Genomic DNA, 21,496 nt, shown 5'->3' on the forward strand with positions numbered 1-21,496 from the left:
TCCTGATGATGAGGGAGAGCCCTCTGTGTTTTGCTGTAGTAAGGAACCATCTGGCCTGAGATGGAAATTTGGTTGATTTTACTTCTATCTGTAAAACAGGGAAATGGCAGAGTGCATAATGACAGGAAAGAGAAATTTTGACAGTTGATTTAATTGTTGCTTTTTGTGACTTCATTTGAATCACACAGGACTAAGCATAGATACAATTTCTATTTGCCTTTTATACATTAAGAAGCAATGTCGTACAATATAAATTATTTTCAGATAATTTTGCTCTCCTTTGAATACAAAGGATATCCAGACTGGTCAGCCTCCAGCCGACCACTATTGGTGGGGACACAGTCTCACTTCAGTAGCGAAATGTCATTTACGTAAAATGACCTTTTTACCTGGCAGTTAATGCAGACTCCTCCACCTTCATAATGCCCATGGGTGTTTAAGCTTTCTTGACGCTGATCAACATTGGCATCATAGTAGCAATCAGTGGCATGTCCGTGGCAATTGCAGGCTGAAAAAGTTAAGATTCTAAGTCAGCTTTCATTAAAATGCTGGAATACAGTAATGTAGCTGAGGCAAAAAAAAAGAAGCTTAGTGGAGGGGTTTTTATGTATACATACAATCAGGTATATTGGAGTACGCGCAAGTATATGTATTTCCCTATCAAAAACTGGGTTTTCACAGCAGAAACATGTCAAGATCATCCAGATATGAAGAAAACACATGCTCCTAAGCTTATCAAAGGAAGCAGCAGTTGTGCCATTTCAAAATAGTCCTTTATGCATAAATGCAGAACTAGGAAGCTCCAGAAGAATGGTCTCAGCAGTTTTTAAAAATTAACAAAACCATGTTCTAATGTTTATTCTATTTTTTCATGTCATCTGGGCTGCAGCTGTGTATATTAAATCTTTGCTTAAAATAAACAATTATAGGTAAGATACACACACTTAAATAAAAAGACCTGCATCGTGGAACTCTTAGCTGTAGGTACAGATATACAGAAAAACCTAGCTATACATTTACACAGTTGCTGTCTCCTGAATGGATATGTTTTAAGTATGAGTTCAATTTTCCTGAGAATTGTGGATTCAAAAAGAAATATTTTGAAGAAATATGGTATGAATAATATTACTAATATCTAGAAAAGGATAGAATTAGATGACTGAGATAACTTATTTTTCCAGTTTATCGCGGTTTACAGTCTCAGCTGTGGTAAATTTTACTTTAGGTCACTTGTGGTTAGCTCCTTTTCTTTATTTTTTGCCTTCTGGTAAGCCAAAAAAAAGTAACAGCAGGACTCACAGTGGCTCTGAATCCATCTCTACATGCATGTTCTGCTATACTTTTAACTCCTTCTAATTGATGTTACTATCACAGTGCTCAGAAGAGACTAAGCGAGCGATACCTGTGAGGTTTTGCTTGCAGACACATCAGTCTCACATAAGCCTCAGTCTAGGAAGTTCACCTACTGAAAACATCTGAGAAACATTCACTGATACATCCCCTTGTGGTGTTATACTCACATCAGCTGCCTTCATCAATCTCCTTACGTCGAGGTGGGAGACCTAAATCTTGAAAAACTTTTACCATTTTACCTTTGGCAAAAAGGTCTAGCAATATAAATTTCAGAGCCAGCCCACTTGCTCACAGAAGAGAATTAACCTGAAAAATAGCTCCACACTTTGAATAGTTCCTGCACATACAGTTTGAGTAAAGAGTGATGGACTTACTCATAAAATAATTTATCTAATTTCTTATACATTAGTTATGTGTATCTTGTTTTAGTCAAAAGTAATCTCTTCCCATTGGTCATGTAAAGCTCTCCCTGTCTTTATTGAATTATCCCAGAACGATAATATAATTCTGAGTATGAACCAACCATAACAGCAAGCAAAAAGAACAAATGAAGGGGCAGGGCTACGGCTTTGCCATAAACTCATCCTATGCCCAGTTTTTGTCTGATCTGATCTTTCCTCACTGGAGAGGAACAACAGGGGTTTTTTTGAAAGCATGCAGGAAGAAAAAAGGCTTCTCCCAGCATCTGGGTGCTGAGTGGCTTTTAATTACAGGTGTTCCAGCACTCCAGAGAAACCTTCACAGGAAATTCCTGAAGTTTTGACTTTATAAAGCTATGATTTCATGTTTAGGGAAATCCCTGAGGACAAGAGGATATGGCCTCAAGTTGTGCCTGGGGAGGTTTATATAGGATATCAGGAAGAATTTCTTCACTAAAAAGGGTTGTCAAGCACTGAAACAGGCCACCCAGGGAAGTGGTTAAGTCACCATCCGTGGACGTATCTACAAGTCACGTAGATGTGGTGCTTAGGGACATGGTTTAATGGTGGACTTGGCAGTGCTAGATTAATGATCGTACTCAACGGTCTTAAGGGTCTTTACCAACCTAAGTGATTCTATGATTCTATTCTCCATTCATCTGGACCTGTGGATAAGATACTCTGGAAGATAATGGAGTTTTGAAAGCACCTTAAAACGGAAGGTAAGGGCCCTGGCCCTACTTTCTTCATGATGAGGGAAGTGTATGGGAAGTAATTCTATCAAACACTATTCCAAGTACCTGGCACAACTGGGAGAACAACTCAGGGACAACTGATCCTCTGTGCCTTGTTATGGTATTATACAGACAAGAGAAGGCAAACTGGATCATTCTCTGTATCTTCTCTACACCTTTACATCTGAACAGCTTTGGACAAAGATGCCTTTTTCTGTTAACTGCCAACAACACAGCCAAGGCTGTGCCCTACCACGAGGTTCCCTTGTGGTCTGCTGACAGGAACTAGATAAGTCGAGACTAAGTTCCCTGGCCAGCTTATGAAGATCTTTGGGGTTTTTCTTCATAAAATTCTCCAAGACAAGGAAAGAACATCACCCTCTAAAAGATCTGTAAAATAAAAAATTGTAAATAAAAGCTCCTTGCCTCTAGACCCAGACCATCTGTGAACTACAGCTCATAATTATGTCTTCTAACAGCAATGGGAAATATTTTGCCCTGATTGTAGTAATAGCACTTTCTCCCTTAAGGGAACAAACCCCTTCTAGCTTATCAAGTATCTTCTTTCCACTTTGAGACATTTGCTGACCCATACAGTACTGGGAAACTCACAGTGAAAAGGTTGGCCTTATCCCTACAAGTTCCCACCAACCTCTTTCAGCCAGTTTCTCTTAATGGACCTCAGGCCTTGGGGAAGCTTAATGAGGTGGCTTTAATTCCTTCACTACTGGCTGCCAGGAAGAGCACCTGGCAAATGCTCTCAGCAAATTACCTCAAACCGCTAGAAGCAATCCACACTAAAAAGGATATTTTTTCAGAAGCAGTTAGAAGCAAAGGTGTTTTGGCTCAGAATCTTGTAGATCATCTTTCATAAACTCGTTCTTTAAAAAAAATATGACATTATTTATGCTCTTTGTCTACGTCTTTCCTGGCAGATAACTTTTTCCTTTCAAAGAGGGGAATTTCAACAAGGTTTCAAATATTGTCCAAAAATTGTGTTCCAACATGCCTATCTCCTATCAAATGTTTTAATCATCTTCCCCCCATGCCTTCGAACACTCAGTACTGCAGTTTTGATTAAACAAGCCATCTCTTTATTCCACAGACTAACTATATAGGCACATCTCTGGCTTTCAGATAAGGTTCCCCTGTTAACGGTTTGTACCCGCTGGCTACACTACTCTCAGGAAAGTTGGATGATGAAAATAAATTAGGCCAGACACAAAGGAGACTGCAGGCTGCCAACACTTTTACTCAGAATAGGATGTGCACAGAGATGGGAATGCCATCTGTACCACACTCATTGGTTACTGGCCAGAAGGATGGAAAATACTCATGTGTGACAGTTCATACTCCTCCACCAAAACAGGGTCCCTGTGGTTGTTTCTTTTAACAAAATAATGGAACACAAGGGAGGTGAGAGAAAGGTCAACGGGCTTCTCCAGCTTGACTACTCTGTCTACGCAGCTAAAGCACTCCGAACTCTCAAGAACAGGAAGAAGTGCATGCATGGCATTGCCAGGAATTGCCACCAGGAATGGCTTTGTGCCCACTTAGGTAAAGTCAGTGATGGGCGACCATCAGCAGAACAGAGGGCACCTCAAGCACCTGTAAGCAGCAGCAGCAGCCTTGAGCAATCTCTCTGCAATCTGAACATCAAGAGGCTGGGAAATTCTGAAGTCCTGCAAGGTGCCCATAGTCTCTGCTGTGCTAGTGGGGATCCAACATCTGTCAGCAGACAGCTCTGACTGGAGAGAGATGCTGACTCAGCATACTAAAAGAAGGTTTCCACTTCTCTCACGTAATATTCTCACATGAATCACTATTATCTTCATTTAACGAGAGAGAGCATAAACAATATTCACTGCATCATCCATTCCTTAACACTCCATGTGAAGAATTTTCTCAGTAAAGAAATAAGGTGTTAAAACATGCAGAGGGCTAGTTATACTCCATGAACATGTGTGTTTTGGCTAATTCCAACCTACTTGTCAATGTCCCTTTTAATATAGCATCTTTCCGGCTACTCACGTTCGCACACGTTTGTGCTCCTGGCTGTTGCAGGTTGCCACTGTTTCTGATTATATCCAGGGCAGCAGCGATCACAGGTTTCCCCACAAGTGTTATGCTGACATTCACATTGAAAACTGCGGAAATAAAAGTCTCCTATTATACTGAAGCTGGATTTAAAGTTTTTGTCTTAATTTTATTGCAGCCCAACATTTACACATAGTGTGAAAAGGGCAGGACATAAGCTCACATGTGAAGAGCTCTGACAGTAATACTAGAACATTTTGGAACTTTCCTAAAATTTTTCATGGTTGATTACTTTAACCATGTGAGTTTATTATCACAGATTATTAATAGAGAACATTTATAATTGGATTCAATAGACTGGATTATGAAATTTTATTCAAGAATATTAAATAAAGATGATATATAACAGGAGGTAATCTATTTTAGCTTCATTCCAAGGCTTAAGTTTGTTGACCTACAGTAAAGCAAAATATTTATCACCTTTATATGAATACCTTCATGATTTTTTCATTATGCTTTGTTTACAATAATTTGATTAGTGTTTTTAATAAACCAACATCATAACTTCATCTTATTATTTTAAAAATAGCGCACACTACTCATCCAGAAAATGTTGTTTATATTTATTTTGATTTAGCTGAATAGTCTATTGAAAGCACAGGCTCTTCTTATGGGTTAGGTCTTACTACCATGAATTGTAACTCGACACCAGGAGGAACAAAGACCTTGACACCAGAGAGACATATGCCAACATTCCTCTCTTACTTGTGGAGTCTAATAATTAAAGGGCAATCAAATTTTTGAGTATAATCATCCTGTTCCCTTAGGTTTCACATCTTCTCTACTTTTCTCTAGCACAGACATCTGGAAAAGACACACCCATCTGCCCACTTGCTCTCCATTAAAACACAACCGAAAATGTTGCACTGACCTGATAAATGTTTGTTTCAGTGCCATCATGGATTAAAACAAGTTGGTTTAAACTAGGTTTTTAAAGCATGTTTTGAACAGCTTGATTATTCACAGTTGCTTCCCTAGAGCAGATGAGCTGTGGAGCCTGATCTAATGCCTTCTGAAATAACTATGGAGATCATAAACGTCACGGGGAAAGGGAACAGTTCATTCAGTTTGTTTTTATTTTTTTCTAGTAACAATTGGAAGTCATTGGATCTTGGCTGAGTTCAGTTATAGCACTCAGTATCTCCAGGAAATACAGTAACTTTTTTCTTAAGTTGGGCTTCTAATTCCTGTTGTTTGAAGATAATATCGAGCCATGTTTTCCAAAAAGACCTAAGGGTTTCTAAGAACTTATTCAATCTGTCAAACTCTTATTTCAACTGGAAAGGACAATCCAAATGAAGACTTTTTATTATTATATTTCACATACAATAGCTCTTGACATGTCTTCCTCTTAATCATTGCCAGATTCCAGGTTTTTTAATATAATGAAAAATCCCTGTAAGGCTCTATCATTCCATAATAAAAAAGGTCATTTGAAAAAAACATTCATGTATTGTATCTCTCACAGTATATTAATGTTATGCTCAGTTTACTTACTGATATTGGTTTTCAGCACTCTTTGCATTACATACTTCAGCATGGCCATGGCAAACACATCGACCACCAATACTGATGTCCTTTATACTGTAGTAATACTACGGAATAAGCACAAGAAGCAGATGTAGGTCTTCCTTATTTGTATCATATCAGAAATATCAGCATCAAAATGTTACATCCTGCTTATCAGAACATTAAAGGTATGACAAAAGGCCAAAGTCAGGCAGCCAATAGTCAAACTTCTGTTGATGTCCATGTCTCCACATGACTACCAGCAAATCAAAGTCAATACCCACATGGGGTTCCTAATAGCAACAGGCTTGTGCAGCTCACAGCAAATGCATATTACTGTAGCTTTCCATTCCTCAGCAGCTACACAGCCATCAGTACCCAAGCCCAAAGCTTGTTCAAAGTCAGTCTCAAGATGGAGATGTAAAGTACTGTCAATGCATCAACTTGTGAGGCTGGTCAACAAACAGGACATGATGGAATGGGCAGTGCAGTCTCCCCACTCAGTCAGTCATGATCACTAAACACTAGAAAGAGATTGAAATCACTGGCTTGGTCAAAATCACTCACGTCCAAAGCTGGATTTGAAACTGTGACCTGAAGCTGAACCACTTTGTATCTCATCCTCATGCCTTGCAAGCATCCAGCCAACAGAAGATAAAAATCTAATTGGTTCAACTCAGTGAAAATATCATTCCTGTACACATAACAATAGTAACTTCTGCATATATTTTTGTAGCTCAGAAGTTGTTTCCTTGTCTCCTTAGACAGGAGGTCATACACCTGGATCAGGGCAATCTCAAGCACAAATGCAGGCTGGTGACGAGAGGACTGAGAGCAGCCCTGTGGAGAACTTGGGGTGTTGGTGGATGAAAAACTGAATATGAGCCAGCAATGTGCACTCACAGCCCAGAAAGCCAATCAGATCCTTGGTTACACCACAAGCAGCATGGCCAGCAGGTCATGGGAGGTTGGAGCACCTCCCATATGAGGACAGGCTGAGAGTGCCAGGGCTGTTCAGCCAGGAGGAGAGAAGTCTCAAGGGAGACCTTCCAGTACCTGAAGGGGGCCTACAGGAAAGCTGGGGAGGGACTCCTTATCAGGGAGTGTAGTGATAGGACAAGAGGTAACGATCTCAAACTGGAAGAGGGTAGACAAAGAGTAGATACTGGGAAGAAGTTCTTTACTGTGAGGGTGGTGAGGCACTGGAACAGGTTGCCCAGAGAAGTTGTGGATGGCCCCTCCCTGGAAGGACATTTAATTAATTTATCCTACATCCCCTGGCTATCATAACATCAGAAGTACTTTACACTAAAGCTGTGCTGCTTGCCAAATAAACTAAATACTGCATTTACATCTGCCTGTGAGCAACATCTTAAAATTTACTTAAGACAACAAGGGTACTTAATGGGAGTGCTATCAAGCAAGTGAAATAGCTTTACGTTTTTCAATGCAGAAACCCTCATACACATTTGTTCAGTGCCTCACCCCAGGGTTTCCTCCAATTGTTACTGAATCTTAATTCTAAATGAAAAGGTTGAAAATAACAATGCAACATGAAGTCCACAATCTCTCTAAGTATATGAATTTCTATGTGGTGTTTCCTTGAGGGAGATGAATTTCCTTACATCTCCCCACTGAATCTCCCCACTCCCCAATGGCCTCCAAGTAGGATCTTGGCTTTAAAGCTCTTGGATAGCCCAAAATTCACTGAAAACATCTAGGCATCTCAAACGATTTGTGAAAAGACAGTTACTTTTAAGTATTCCCTTTGATTTCTGCTCCTTAAGAAACTCGGGTACTGTTTCCTGCATTTTTTTCTTTGAATAAATAAAGGAAAGTTGTGCCAAATATAGCTGAAGAGATTTAGTTCCTCAGTTCTGCATAAGATAGTTTAGAGGATTTCCGCTTCATTATAGCTCCCATGATGCACCCAACTTCCTTCCATATTCGAAAACAGGGAAAGGCAGCAGTTTGTTACAAAATCATTAATCATTACTTCCCCGCCATAAATCTGTGCTGATCCACTTACCTTCTTGTCTCAAATGAACCTGGAGAAAATATGGAGATTTAAATATGGGTCAATGTATATTTCAATTGTCAGATAACTTCTTGAGCCCCAACATGCTGAAAACAATTGTTGAGTATATCTCAGTGAAAACAGTACTTACTCTACGAGTTACAGTGGGATCTCGCTGAGCTTTTGAAATCAAGTGTCCAAGAAGTGTGTTAGTTCTGAGAAAATGAAGGCGGATATTTGTTGCTTTCGTGAATTCTCGAAGACTGGGGGAATAAGTGAAGTTTTTTGCTCCTGGGCGGCCATTTACCAAAGATACTACAATCTAACAAAGAAGTAAGCACATCTTTGTTAAAATACATCAACTGCAAGTGTTAGTAGCAGGACAGAGCAAAATTAATAAAAGAATCCAAAGGGAAAAATAATGGTGTTAGTCTTGGACCCTCCTGAATTCTCATTAGCCATATGGCATTTGGGAGAAAAAAGGGCCTCTATTTTGAAAACAGTGAGTATAACACACACAAAAAAGTACATGTTTTATTAGGAAAAAACAATAGGAATAGCTGCAAATAGTTATATTAACAGTCAACAGTGTCAATGGGACTTTTCCCTGAGTAAAAACATCAGGTTTTGGCTCCTTTCCAAAACACATTTATTTTTAGGATAAGGCACAAATATTCCTGGAAAATGTTATTGTTACCAGGTCCAGTGCCTGGGAGCGTATTAATGATCTTTTGGAAGAAAGAACACAGTGTTGCTTTAGAAAATCCCTTCATATGAAAGCAGGTTGATCTGACTTTCAAAACAAGGCTTCCAGTAATTTTTTATTTTTTAAAGAAACAGAGGCCAGTAGCCTAGCAATCATGAATCTCTATTAAGTGTGCATGTACAGGACTGAGTAAAAGCCTTTAATTTATTTATAGCAAGCCAGATAACAGTTTTCTATTTTTGAATGGCTTCTATACCCCAAAGCCTGCAACAGGGGAACGGTGATAGTTCTGACTGCAGCACAATTATTTTAGGAAAAGTCATACAGCAGATGATAAGGACTGCACCAGCAGTGTTCTTCTACGGATATCATTCTTTAAAATATTTTATTAGGAAAATTTTACAGATATATGAATAAAACAGTTCTACTTAAATATGAAACTACAACCCCAGATCCACATGCCAAAAACTCTGGATAACTCCTGAGGAGTTCAGCTCTGGATTCTAACCACATCAGGCATAAAAGCAGAATGCCACCAGAAGCCACTGGGACAGTCAGGAGTTGAACATTCATTCAAATAACACAAGCCACAGCTCTGCCTAACAAGGAACAATGGCTAAAATCAGAGCAACGTTTTCCAAAAAACATGTATTATGTTATAAACACACAGCATTTAGATATTATTTTCTTAAATAGCTACTTACTCAAGTTTCTACAGCCTTTACTCCCATGAGTAATTCTGATGCACTAAGTTCTCCTATGAACACTGGAAGTGTTCAGAAAATGCAGTCAACTCCTTCAAATGCATATGGCTAAAGTGAGGTACCTAAATCATGACAAAAATCAACACAGGTGGTTCTGAGCAGCCTCTATGCCCACAGGAGGTGATTAAAGTTAGGAGGAGCCAGCTCACCCTCCAAAAATCTCATCAGCTACTGAAGTGCTTTGTTATGGACTAACGTAGATGCAAGCAACCATAGCTGAGAAAATACAATTCTAGGATTTTATTGAAACAGCAGACTTCTGCAACTGATGCTGTTTGCTTCCAGCGTTCACCATTACTTTCCTAAAAGCACTTACCTCTCCATTTTCAAGAGGCAGAATGCGAGAGTACTCTGTGGTGCAAAGGACATCGCTGTCCCTCCTCACTGGAAGATTCGCTTCCTTTCTGAAGCGCTCCAAGCAGTCTGCTTTGGAGTCTGGTCAAACGAGAACAAAATTAGTTCTACATACGTGTCCTGGTTTGAGCTAAACAGAACCAATTCTGTTCAGTGATTTGACTTTTCAGCTCAGTCTCTTCTAAGAGGCTGCACTTTCTGATGTTAACAGCATGTTTTGAAGACTGTTTGCTACCAGAAGTGATAACACTCAACGTTTATAGTTACTACCAGGGATTGGTATGTAGAAAAGCTCTTTGCTGATACTTGCTCCTACAGTGACCAAGATCACTGCTAAATCTTGTGTGTCATATTGGGGGTGCCAGGAAGTTCTAATTTAAAGTAGAACCTCTGCTTTCAGGTAAATTTTCCCCCATACCTGAATAATTACAGTGATTGTGCCTCATAGGACAGAAAAATGGAAATGCCTAAAATCAAATAATTTTTCATCCTAAGCAATTCAGTGGTGCTTGACAAGACATGGCAAAATATTTCTCACACCATCACGAAAAAAAAAGAGATATATATATCCCCTAAGATTTTGTATTTCTATTTTACTTTGATTTTTGCAAGGAATTCTAGGGTCTCATGAGATAAAGGACATTGTAGTTCTGACATACTCAATAACCAAGACAAATAAAACAATACAAAGATTCTCAACAGACTCAAAAACATTCGTGTGCTGAGTTACACTTTCAAAATACTAATTTTTAGTTACACCCTTGTCACTAATTTATTGTGGATAACTAAGACAAGAGAAATGTATTGGATGTTCTCTGTCTTCAGTGCAGTTGAAATCTTTAGCGAGCCCCATGGTCCAATTTTCCTGCTACTGGGTGAATGATTAAAAAAACCTGTCCACGACAGAGCAGTGACAAAAGGATTGATACTTACGAGCAAAATATTGCCAGGGAGTGTAAGTTTTTCCAAAGTCCACTGATCTTTCTAAGATCCAGAGATCTGGACGAGGAGAATTTGCAAACTTGATAAGGATATAGGCAACATGGAAGAGCTGGTAACAGAATATACATAGATCTCATCAGGAGTTTTTTGCACTCTATAAAAGTACCACAACACTAAAACTAATGCAAATAAACACCTTTTCCTCAGTGCACAGTGAGAAGGTTATCCTCTGCAGTTTCATTCTCATTGAAACAATAGACCAGGTTCCCAGCTGGCTGCCTCACCTGAAACGTGCTGCAAGACATTAACAAAGCTATGACAGGACTGTGCTAAATGCCGTCTCTTACATTTCACACAAGCTCTGCTTTGCACATGACTGATTGCTTGGGTGTGTTAAGGGTATAGTACTTTGCCTTGAAAAACTAGCATCTTGACACATCATTGAACTAAGGTACTTTTGCAGCATCCTGGTACATCTGTGTTGCACTCCAGCCATGCAATTGTAGTCAAACAAGATCACAATGATGTAAGAGAAAATGCAAGCACCATTTACACTGAGTCTTCTTTGGCTGTGTTTGATAAGAATCTAAGCCACCTGTTCCCTCCCAGATTGTCAGAAATAGGTAAATACTTTGGGGCAAGGAACCACAAGGAAACAAAGGAAGCATCTAGAAAAGGCCCTGCCTTCCCCAGGGCCCCATTTCTTGTAGTCACATTATGGAATCATTACAACAATGATCATAGAATCATTGAATCACCAAATCATAGACTGATTTGGGTTGGAAAGGACCTCATCTAGTTCTAACCACGCTGTCAATGGCAGGGATGTCTCCCACTAGATCAGGCTGCTCAAGGCTCCATCCAGCCTGGCCTTGAACTTCCAGGGAGGGAGCATCCACAGCTTCCCTGGGCAACCTGTGCCAGTGCCTCACCACCCTCAGGGTAAAGAATTGCTTCCTCGTATCTAGTCTAAACGTACACCCTTCCAGCTTCCACCCATTATCCCCTCTCCTATCACTTCAGTCCCTCCCCAGCCTTCTTGTAGATCCTCTTCAGGTACTGGAAGGCCACTATAAGGGCTCTCCTTCTCTTTCCCAGGCTGAACAAGCCTAACTCTCTCAGCCTGTCCTTGTAGGAGAGGTGCTCCAGCCCTCTGGCCATCTTAGTAGCCCTCCTCTGGACTCGCTCCAACAGCTCCATGTCTTTCTTGTGTTGGTCCACGTGGGGTCTCACAGGGACAGAGTAGAAGGGAAGAATCATTTCCCTCGATCTGCTGGTCACACATCTCTTGATGCATCCCAGGATATGGTTGGGTTTCTGGGCCGCAAGCACACACTGTTGGCTCATGTTGATCTTATCATCCACCAACACTCCCAAATTCTTCTTCCTAGGACTGCTCTCAAGCCACCCTGTGCCCAGCCTGTATCTGTGCTTGGGACTGCCTCAACCCAGGTGCAGGACCTTTCACTTGGCCTTCGTGAGGCTGGCCTATGCTCACCTCTCAAGCCCATCAAGGTCCCTCTGGATGGCATCCCTGCCCTCCAGCGTGTTGACCTCACCACAACAGCTTGGTGTCATTGGCAAACTTGCTGAGGGTGCACTCGATGCCACTGTCCATGTTGCAGACAAAGATGTTAAACAGTATTGGTCCCAGTGCTGATCCCTGAGAGACACCACTTGTCACTGGTCTCCACTGGGACATTGAGCCATTGACCACAGCTCTTTGAGTGCAATCTTCCAGTCAGTTCCTTATCCACTGAGTGGTCCATCCATCAAATCCATGTCTTTCCAACTTGGAGACCAAGATGTTGTGTGGGACAGTGTCGAAGGCCTTGCATAAGTCCAGGTAGATGCCATCAGTTGCTCTTCCCTTGTCAATTGATTCTGTTACTCCATCATAAAAAGGCCATCAGATTTGTCAAGCAGGATCTCCCCTTGGTGAAGCCATGTTGGTTGCCACCAATCACCTCCACATTTTCCATGTGCCTTCAGAAGGATCTGCTCCTTGATCTTGCCAGACACAGACGTGAGACTGACTGGGCCATATTTGCCTGGGTCTTCCTTTTTTCCCTTTTTGATGACATCCACTTCACCTTGTCTCACAGTGATTATATTCTTTTACTTAGAAGCTACTCAAAGTGCTAACACAGCCAGTCTCGTCTCGTCTCTCCTAACAGGTGATACCTTCTCATAAGCGTGAGCAAAATAGTAGCAGTGAATTCCATTTCTACAGTGCTTCCACACTGCTCAAGAAATATGAGACAAGCTCACTCACATACCAGTGTCACCCTGGACTATAACCTTTCACAAGCATCTAAAGAAATATGTGACCAAAGATGAAGGCACACGACAGTAACACTGCAGAATCAGCATGTGGCACCTGCCAAACACCTGTATGCCACATCTGCTTGCAGCTCTGGAATTTGCTTAAGCCTATGACTACTCAATGCTTGTGAAGTAAGTAACTGCCCAATCTGTGTATTACGTCAGGAACTTTGAAAGTCTGCCAGTGCTTAAAGAACTGTCTCCAAGCACCACGCTTGGCATGCTTCTGTGCAAACCACAGAAGGGAAGAAATAACGCATGGCAGCTTCAAACTACTCTTGCATATGAAAATCTTCAATTCACAGGCAGCTCTCCTTACCTCTTATAGTCTGAAGTACTGCTTGGGTTTGTACAGTCACATTTGGAAAGGGGAAAAAGATAGGTCTTGATAAAAAATAACACTGCTAGTTAACAACAATATATTGTCAAAACTTAAGTCACCAACCCTATCATCTCTCCTGCTTCTAACTTCACATGGCTGCCAATGATTTGGTTCTGACCTGAACCGAGGATGCAGAATATCACCTGAAAATCCAAATTTCCACTATGGTTGAATACTGACCAAGTAGATGAATGGTCTCTCTTCAGATCTGATGAGGCAACAACAGAAGAAAAATAATCCTTGTCATAGCAAATAAATCCTAATTAAAGACAGAAGAGTAATCTTGCTGACACAAGACCATTCAGTACCTAAACTAAACTTCTCAGCCATTGACCAGGGCAGGAGTGGAATTCAAGGAAGTGTGAATTGTGCTTAGCACTACCTCCAGAAGCCACTGATTTCACATGCACAAGTCCATCAGTTTCTTAGAGTAATGAAGCCTTAAGGTCTTGAGCATTGATTTTTCTCAAAGATTGAGCTATAAAAATAACAATCTATTTAAACAAAATAAAAATCCCCTGTACTCTGGTTAAAAATGAAAGGCTTTGATTTATAATGGTTGCAAAGAGGTCAACATGCCCTTTCCTCAGTAACCTCTCAATAGGATTTGAGGCACCAGTGCAGATCCAAAGACTTCATAAAACACTCCTGACAGTCAGCATTTGGTAACCCCCAACAAAGTACTTTGCAGATGAAACTATAATATAAAAGAATGCCAAGTAGAGAGAGCTGAACCAGCCTTTTTGGCAGTTGCCAGACACTCTTCTGGGTGTCTGGTGAAAAGCAGCCATGGCAGAGGTGTAAAGAAAAGTCAAAGTGGGGACTATCTGAGAGGCATTAGATCCACTGAATGTGTTCTATACAGTTGAACCACATACACATGGCGCAGAGCGATACAGCAATGCCAACAGTGTGTAAACAGCAACAGCAACTGGAGAAGCTCCCACTGCAGAGCATGCAGAAGTCATTACTTGCATGACAGCTTCACAGCCTGGGGTGCGGAAACCAAGAATAAGTACAGGACTTCCAACAACATTCTGTTAGCATTGCACATGTTGTATTTGTGTCACTTAACTAGTCACTTGTGTCATTTAACTAGCCACTGATGCTTTTATTTACTGATGTAAGTCAGTGACTGTGAATATTCCTCACTGGCACACCTGGAGATGTTAAGTCTTTCCTCCATCACAGTCGATGGGCAGGAGCAGAAGGTAGAAGCTCTCCACAATTCACAGGCAGTATTCTGGTAAGAAGGAAGACTTCCAGAAATGAAAGGATAAACATTGTCCAGGTTCAATCAGTCCTCAGTCTTTTTGCCAAGGCTGCAGGCAAACACATCAATGACTGCCAGTTACTACCCTGAAATATCTCCTGCAGTTGCTTTTCCATTGGAATTTGGACAAAGATTAACTCAATGCTCATAATTATTTTTTACATATGGCCTATTTCTTCGCAGAACACTAAAGCAATTCATATGGGAAGGGATTTGTATGATTCAGACCTCAATTGTCCACAAGATAAATGTCCCCTTATGAGAGCTGCAGTCCACAGTAAAAAGAACACAGTAATACTGTCAGCGCTGGAAGGAAAGATGGGTAAATGAGGAGGGTTGGAAGCCTTCAGCAGAGGTTCTGCTCACTGAAAGTAAATACAAAATGGAAGTAAAGTGAAGGAATAAGCATGGTAAGGGAGGTGGGAGAAGCAGACGTATCAATATAGAGGGAAGGGAGATCAAGGAGTAGGAACAAAGACCTTCCAAAAGGGATGCTGAAGAAGAATCAGAGAAAGACAGTGTCAGTAAAATGAAGGAGAGCAAGACTTGCAAGACTTTGTCTGTATTTTTGAGAATAATGCCAATTTAATACCAAAACCATATTTTTAAGCCAATGACATAGATCTATTACTACAAACATAAGAAAAAAATGTTGAGACACTCAAAAGGTCTTTAACTGAAACTTTAGGAAAACACAACACATTGACGACATCTTAAAGGATAGCATATGAGCAAGAAAGGGTGTATTTAGGGCATTCTCCTAACTAAGGCTGGCAGCTCAGTTCAGAATGAGCTGCCTGTGGTGCGACTGAGCAACAAATGGAGCGTGCATTACCTGATACAGCTTTTGGAAACTTCTGTCAGACAGCCGCTATTTGATCAGCTGAAGTTGTGTTAATCCACAGTTCACAAGTAGATTCACCTTACTGCAGTATGAGCCAAAATCAACTGACTTCAAAGCATGGTGTTTCACGGCACGAGCCCAAATCAGCTGCCTGCACAAACTGAAATACTCAGAACCAGAGTTCTTTAATATAAAGTAAGGCAAGATTCTCTGCGCTGTCAACATCCCCTTTTTTTGAGTACTGCAGGAACAACATTGTACCTTCCCCAGACCTAAAAGCCCCTTTTCTCCCCAGCATGAACCAAAAGAGCAGAGCAGGGGTCAGTGCTGCTGTGGAGGCAGAGCTGTGCAGGCGCTCCAGAGGAAAGGCTTTGTCTCAACGCTGGGGCAGCTCTGTAGGGCTGCAGAAGCTTTGTACAGGGGTTCTCATGCCCTAATTTGTAAGACTTCTCAGTGCTATTACAGAGGTTATGCAATTCCACAACAGAGCTGGATCTAATTTCAGGGTCAGCGGTAACACAAAGTCTTCAATAGTCAGGCACAATGAATGCAATGACTATTTTTGGAAGGTCAGTTCAACGTGGCTTATGACAAATCTCCCATCACCTTGGCAGTTTCTCCCTAGAGCAATAGGGTCTACAGGACACTTTATAATTTACAGAATGACAGTCAAATATCTGTAACTTCAAACATATTTTTAAGAAATTATGTCAATCTTCTGTAAGTTAAGAATAACTGTTTATAATAACAATTTGCCAAAGCTGACGAATATTCCCAAAAACAAATATTGTTTGTAAAGTTACAGACATAAAGGACTGATATCACATATGAAAATTAAACACATAAGAGATACCTATCATTTAGAAACAGCTCAACAGATTTGCCAGACTGCAAGGCTTTTTTACAAAGTGTTTATAAGCTTTAACTGGCAGAAAACATAAAAGCATAAAGTCCTCCAAAGGCCATAGCACTTACTTTTATAGTTGAGTTTCCCTCCCTCCTTAATAAAAGTACTAATTTGGACATTACATTCCACTGTGTGATGCTAATTTACAACAGTGACTGATAATATCGCTACATAAAAAGTATTCAACATATTAGTGCACAAGACTTCATTAAGCCTGAGTCTTTCAGTATTATATTATTGCCACAAAAGCACAGTAAAAAAATTACATGAAACTAAAAGCAACAATAAAATTTGTGGACTACACTTTCTGAAGTGTTAACAATTAGACAGCTCTTTTTCATCATACACTATCATGCTATCCTGAACCTTCATCTTCTTCTGAAGCTAGAGTTCAGAAAAATACCTGGAGGAGTATTACTGTAATATCTGCTGAGCATTAAGCAAGCCAAAGATGAGGGCACACCTGCTAAAATTAGGCAATCCAAAGAGTCAGGAGAAGGGCAACGAACTTCAGTCACGCATTCTGGACTCAGAAAATGCTGCAAACTACATTGGGGAAAATTAGGACCAATTAAAAGGACTAAATGAGGCTTTATTTGATCCAAATATTTTAAACAAGTCAGGAACAGCCACAGTACAAGCAGGTATGTTAACAGGATAGAGAGACTGCCTCAGGCATCAACATTATAATTATTATTCGGAAGGACTGTGATTGATTAGAAATCTAACTGTACAGTACAGAAAGTCAAGAAGAGAAGTAAAGTAGGGCTTTTGCTCTTTCTCATATTACAAAGCACAGCAAAATGAGCATTTTTCTAGCAGAGAGATTTAGCTCAGTGGTTTGAGCGCGGTGCTGGCAACAAGGACCAACACCAAGGTCGCGGGTTCATTTCCCGCTCGGTCCCCATGTGTTGCCAGGTCTAGTCGAGAGGTGGCGTCCCTGCCCAAAACAGGGAGGTTGGACTAGATGATCTCTAAGGTCCCTTCCAGCCTAGGCCATTCTATGATTCTCTGATTCTATGATTTTGACTTTCAAAATCACCCCCTTCAGCCCTTGTGAAACAGAAGCAGCAGCGGGTGGGTGTTCTGTTCCATCCCCAGAGTAATGAGTGCTCAAACTTCCATCTTGGTGCAACTATTCAACTAACTATTGTCATCAGACCATGACAAAAGGCTCCACTGGGACACTGTTCTCAGTCTTAAAGATATAATGGCAGGGATGCAAAGAATTATCTGACATTTCATTAAGTTTTGCTTCCTCTAATTGTGAATATTTGATGGCCAACTGAAAACTTGGTCATTGCTTCCCTGCACGCATATGTACCTTATACTATGTCATGTTTTGCAAATGCAAAAACATTTCCCTATTTTGTTTGCAGAAAAAGGTGTCTTGTGTCAAAACAAAGATCAGAACAACTAATCAGTGAGCAAAACTACATCCCTGCTGTCTTTTCAATATTACAGTCTGTGGTTCTGCAAGGTATTAAGCCTCATGTCTAATTTTAAGAAAATTTATTCCTCCTTAAAAAACAAAACCTTAATTTCAGCTCACTTGAAGGGGAACTGCACTCTAAAAGCTTCTTTCTCTGTCGACTACTGAGAAAGCTTGCATGACTAACACACATTAAATTCAATTTTAGGACCCTGAAACAAGGTGAAGTGACTTGGGGTCTCAGTGTTTACCTGTTCACTTGAGTAGACTGACACAGTATTTGATTTTCCTCGTCATTCGTAGTAATTGTGCACTACTGTATGAATTTAGGGCATGAGAATACTAGGCAGAATGTCAAAAAATGAATCTCAAGTTCAGACAAATCCCAAGATTAAGTTTAACTGACTGAACGCAGAAATGAGATAATGTCTGTGGAAAAAAAAAAAATCCTACAAAACCCTCATCGATCCATCAACTAAAATGTTCCTTTCCTGATCACAAGACCTGAAGTCATTTTGACCTTTGATGTCAAAACATGAATCTCAAGTTCAGATAAATCCCAAGATTAAGGTTTAACTGACTGAACGCAGAAATGAGATAATGTCTGTGGAAAAAAAAAAAATCCTACAAAACCCTCATCGATCCATCAACTAAAATGTTCCTTTCCTGATCACAAGACCTGAAGTCATTTTGACCTTTGGCTTGAGTTTCCCTCGTTTCCAAGTAAGGGAGTTCAGAGTCGCCTTCCCCAGTGGTACCAGAGTAAAGAGAAACACACAGCCTCCTGCTGAGAAATCCTTTAATAACTACAAGAATTCTGGCACATGGCAGTTGATCATCAAGGAGTCTCATGAGAAGGCGGCACTCCATTCATATCCTGCCCCTGAAGGAAGAAGGTTTCTCAGAAGTTTATTCAACATATAAAAGATAAGGTGTCTGTCAGTAGGTCCACCAAAGAAACTAACAATTGAAGTTCTGGATGGAGCAATGTGCTGCGTAAGTGGATGATAATGACGCACAAGTGTTGGTGACAAATATGTTGGAGGACACCATCAGACAAATTACAGCCTGCAATATAATCCTGCATCCTGCAGAGACCACGACGGATGCGAGTGGCTCAGAAGGCAAGGTCTGCTTTGCCGGGAGGCGATTGCCTTCCCCTGCCTGTTAATAGCACCCTGCTCTGCATTCAGTGTCCCTATGCTGTACACCCAGCCCAAGGACACAGTTCCCTACAGTTTGCTGCCAAAGAATAACTGGAAAACTCACTTCACAGGAGCACAAAGCATCAGGGTACGCAATGCTCCTCAACTGTACAGCGTAACAGAAAGAGCAGCACAACTCTGAGACAGGTCCAACCGCTGTGTGGATGCTGTGGCTTAAAAACTCTTCAGCTTCTGTAAAGCTCTTCCTTCTTTCATGGCACAGTGGAGTAAAGCAACGAAGGAAACAGACATGTTACTAATTTAATTAACAGAAATGCAATTTCAGAAATCACAGCAGTTTAGTTTAACTACTGATATTCTCTGTCTCAAGTTGTCAGGCCCTTCTGCACTGCTGTTGTACTTTATCCAAAAACACTGAACGAAGATATCCCCAAAACAAGAGCCATTCCAGGCAGATGAGGGACAGGAGCATTAAAATCACATGTAATAGAAGACATAATATAATTTGCACCTAAATCCCCAAGAAATAGTAATTAAGTATCACAAAAAAGAATTTTTCCTTCATTATTCCTCCCCCTGATGTCAATTAAATCGAACACCTACTCAAAGAATCCTGTCCTGTATAATCAATTAATAAACATTTACTACTATGCAAAATATATATGGATATGTAAACATATGTTTTGCAGTCCCCCAAATATATTTATAGTCATGTATTTTCAGCTGGCATGCACTTGCAGAGCATAGCTAATTTCTCTGGATCAGCGCCCAATTATGGCAGCTGAGAATCTGTCCCTATGACTTAAAATACAGATGCTGAGGCTTCACTGTTAGCTACTTGTCTGTCACCTGCAGAGGAAATACGGGTGTTCACGTTACTGTCATATTGCTAATTCATATTACACTGGCTTTGCTGTCCCTTCTTTTTTAGACTATGTTACCAGTATTTTCTGTCGATCATGTTGGACGACAGAGAAACCAGAAGGAGCCATGAGGCAAAAGCAGACTCCAAACATTCTCAGAATGTGTGCATGGTAAGAGATCACAGAACCTCTCTCAATCTGTGCCCGTGCAACAGAAGAACATGAAATGGAAGGTAGAGATCCACTTTCAACCAAGCAGGCCCCCCTGTAACCTCAGGTTAACAAGTTACACTGTCTGTGCAAGGCATCACACAGTCATTAAACTGCTGTGATTCCAGTGACAAGAACCCACATCATCAGAACTTCTGAAGGAAAATAATCAATTTAATAAACTTAACATGGTCAAAAAATACAGAACATAAACCAGGCAAAAAAGCTGTGGCATTGAAAGCTAAAAACATCAGTTCAAACATCTCTCCAACTGCAAAGCTTGTATATAAACGCAAGAAATCATCAAATCTCACCCAATAGCTCATGCACTCACCTGCCCCAGATCTAAAGTGACATTGACTTCGTTGTACTTCAAGCCCATAGAAAGAGGAGGACTTTGCCACCAGCGTTCTGTGCCATCAATTGCATTGGTGACCGGGTGAGCTTTGCTGGGATCAGCAGCATTGCAATAATCACAGAACTGTCCCTGAAACACAATAAATTAAACAGATGGTCTCAGCTGAAATCTTGTACACTACAAATGCATGCTGCTGTTAACTGAGATTCTGAACTGTAGTGTTGACTAAAAATGAGGCTAAGTTTTGTTTCTCTCTTTATATATTGTTTTAGCGTATAAACTATTCCCCTGAAGATTAGATTGCACACTTAAACCTTGAAACACACTAAATTTTATGTTACAAACTGAAGTTTCAGAAATCTCCTTAAGTAAACTACAGTAAGTTTGTTTTTATTAGTGAACTTATCGATACTTGGTGAAATTATCTATATTACATCTGCAAGAAATTATTGAAACAAAGATTCTTAAAACTAGATTAAGATCAACAAAAAAATTATATTCAATTCTCCTAAAAGACTGTGAAATAGCCACATATGTGCATAGTTTGGTATTAATAAAACTATAAAAAATACATCATCTGTTACTTGCCTCTAAGTGTGCTGTTACGATTTTATAACAGCGCTTTTATGTTTTTCATGCCATTATAGTATATTCTGAATCAGAGACTGAACAATGTGCACTTATGAAAAACTCAATATAGGCTATTCTCCTTAAGTTTCCCTTTAAATAATCCCTTCGTATCCGCATTTGCAGAAGTCGCTCCCCAATTTCTAGTCCACATTCCAAAGATGCCCTCTTTGATAGTCTCAAAAGCTCTTTGTCCTCTTCTGTGCAGTAATGA

The 21,496-nt window shown here is 40.3% G+C and overlaps 1 protein-coding gene across 1 annotated transcript in view; it reads right to left on the minus strand.

Annotated features, from left to right (window-relative positions):
• Positions 1-20,784, minus strand: part of LAMA3 (laminin, alpha 3) — a gene marked incomplete at both ends in the record, with an annotated part of 94,434 nt that extends 73,650 nt beyond the window's left edge. The window contains 7 exons of the mRNA XM_009874669.1: positions 390-508; positions 4,538-4,653; positions 6,101-6,198; positions 8,281-8,451; positions 9,916-10,034; positions 10,887-11,004; positions 20,632-20,784. Of these exons, the coding sequence (XP_009872971.1) occupies positions 390-508; positions 4,538-4,653; positions 6,101-6,198; positions 8,281-8,451; positions 9,916-10,034; positions 10,887-11,004; positions 20,632-20,784 (894 nt within the window). The remainder of the gene's footprint in view (positions 1-389; positions 509-4,537; positions 4,654-6,100; positions 6,199-8,280; positions 8,452-9,915; positions 10,035-10,886; positions 11,005-20,631) is intronic.
• Between the last annotated feature and the right edge of the window lie 712 nt (positions 20,785-21,496).

Source organism: Apaloderma vittatum, unplaced genomic scaffold (genome assembly GCF_000703405.1).
Source record: "Apaloderma vittatum isolate BGI_N311 unplaced genomic scaffold, ASM70340v1 scaffold5718, whole genome shotgun sequence".
Lineage (NCBI taxonomy): Eukaryota > Metazoa > Chordata > Aves > Trogoniformes > Trogonidae > Apaloderma > Apaloderma vittatum.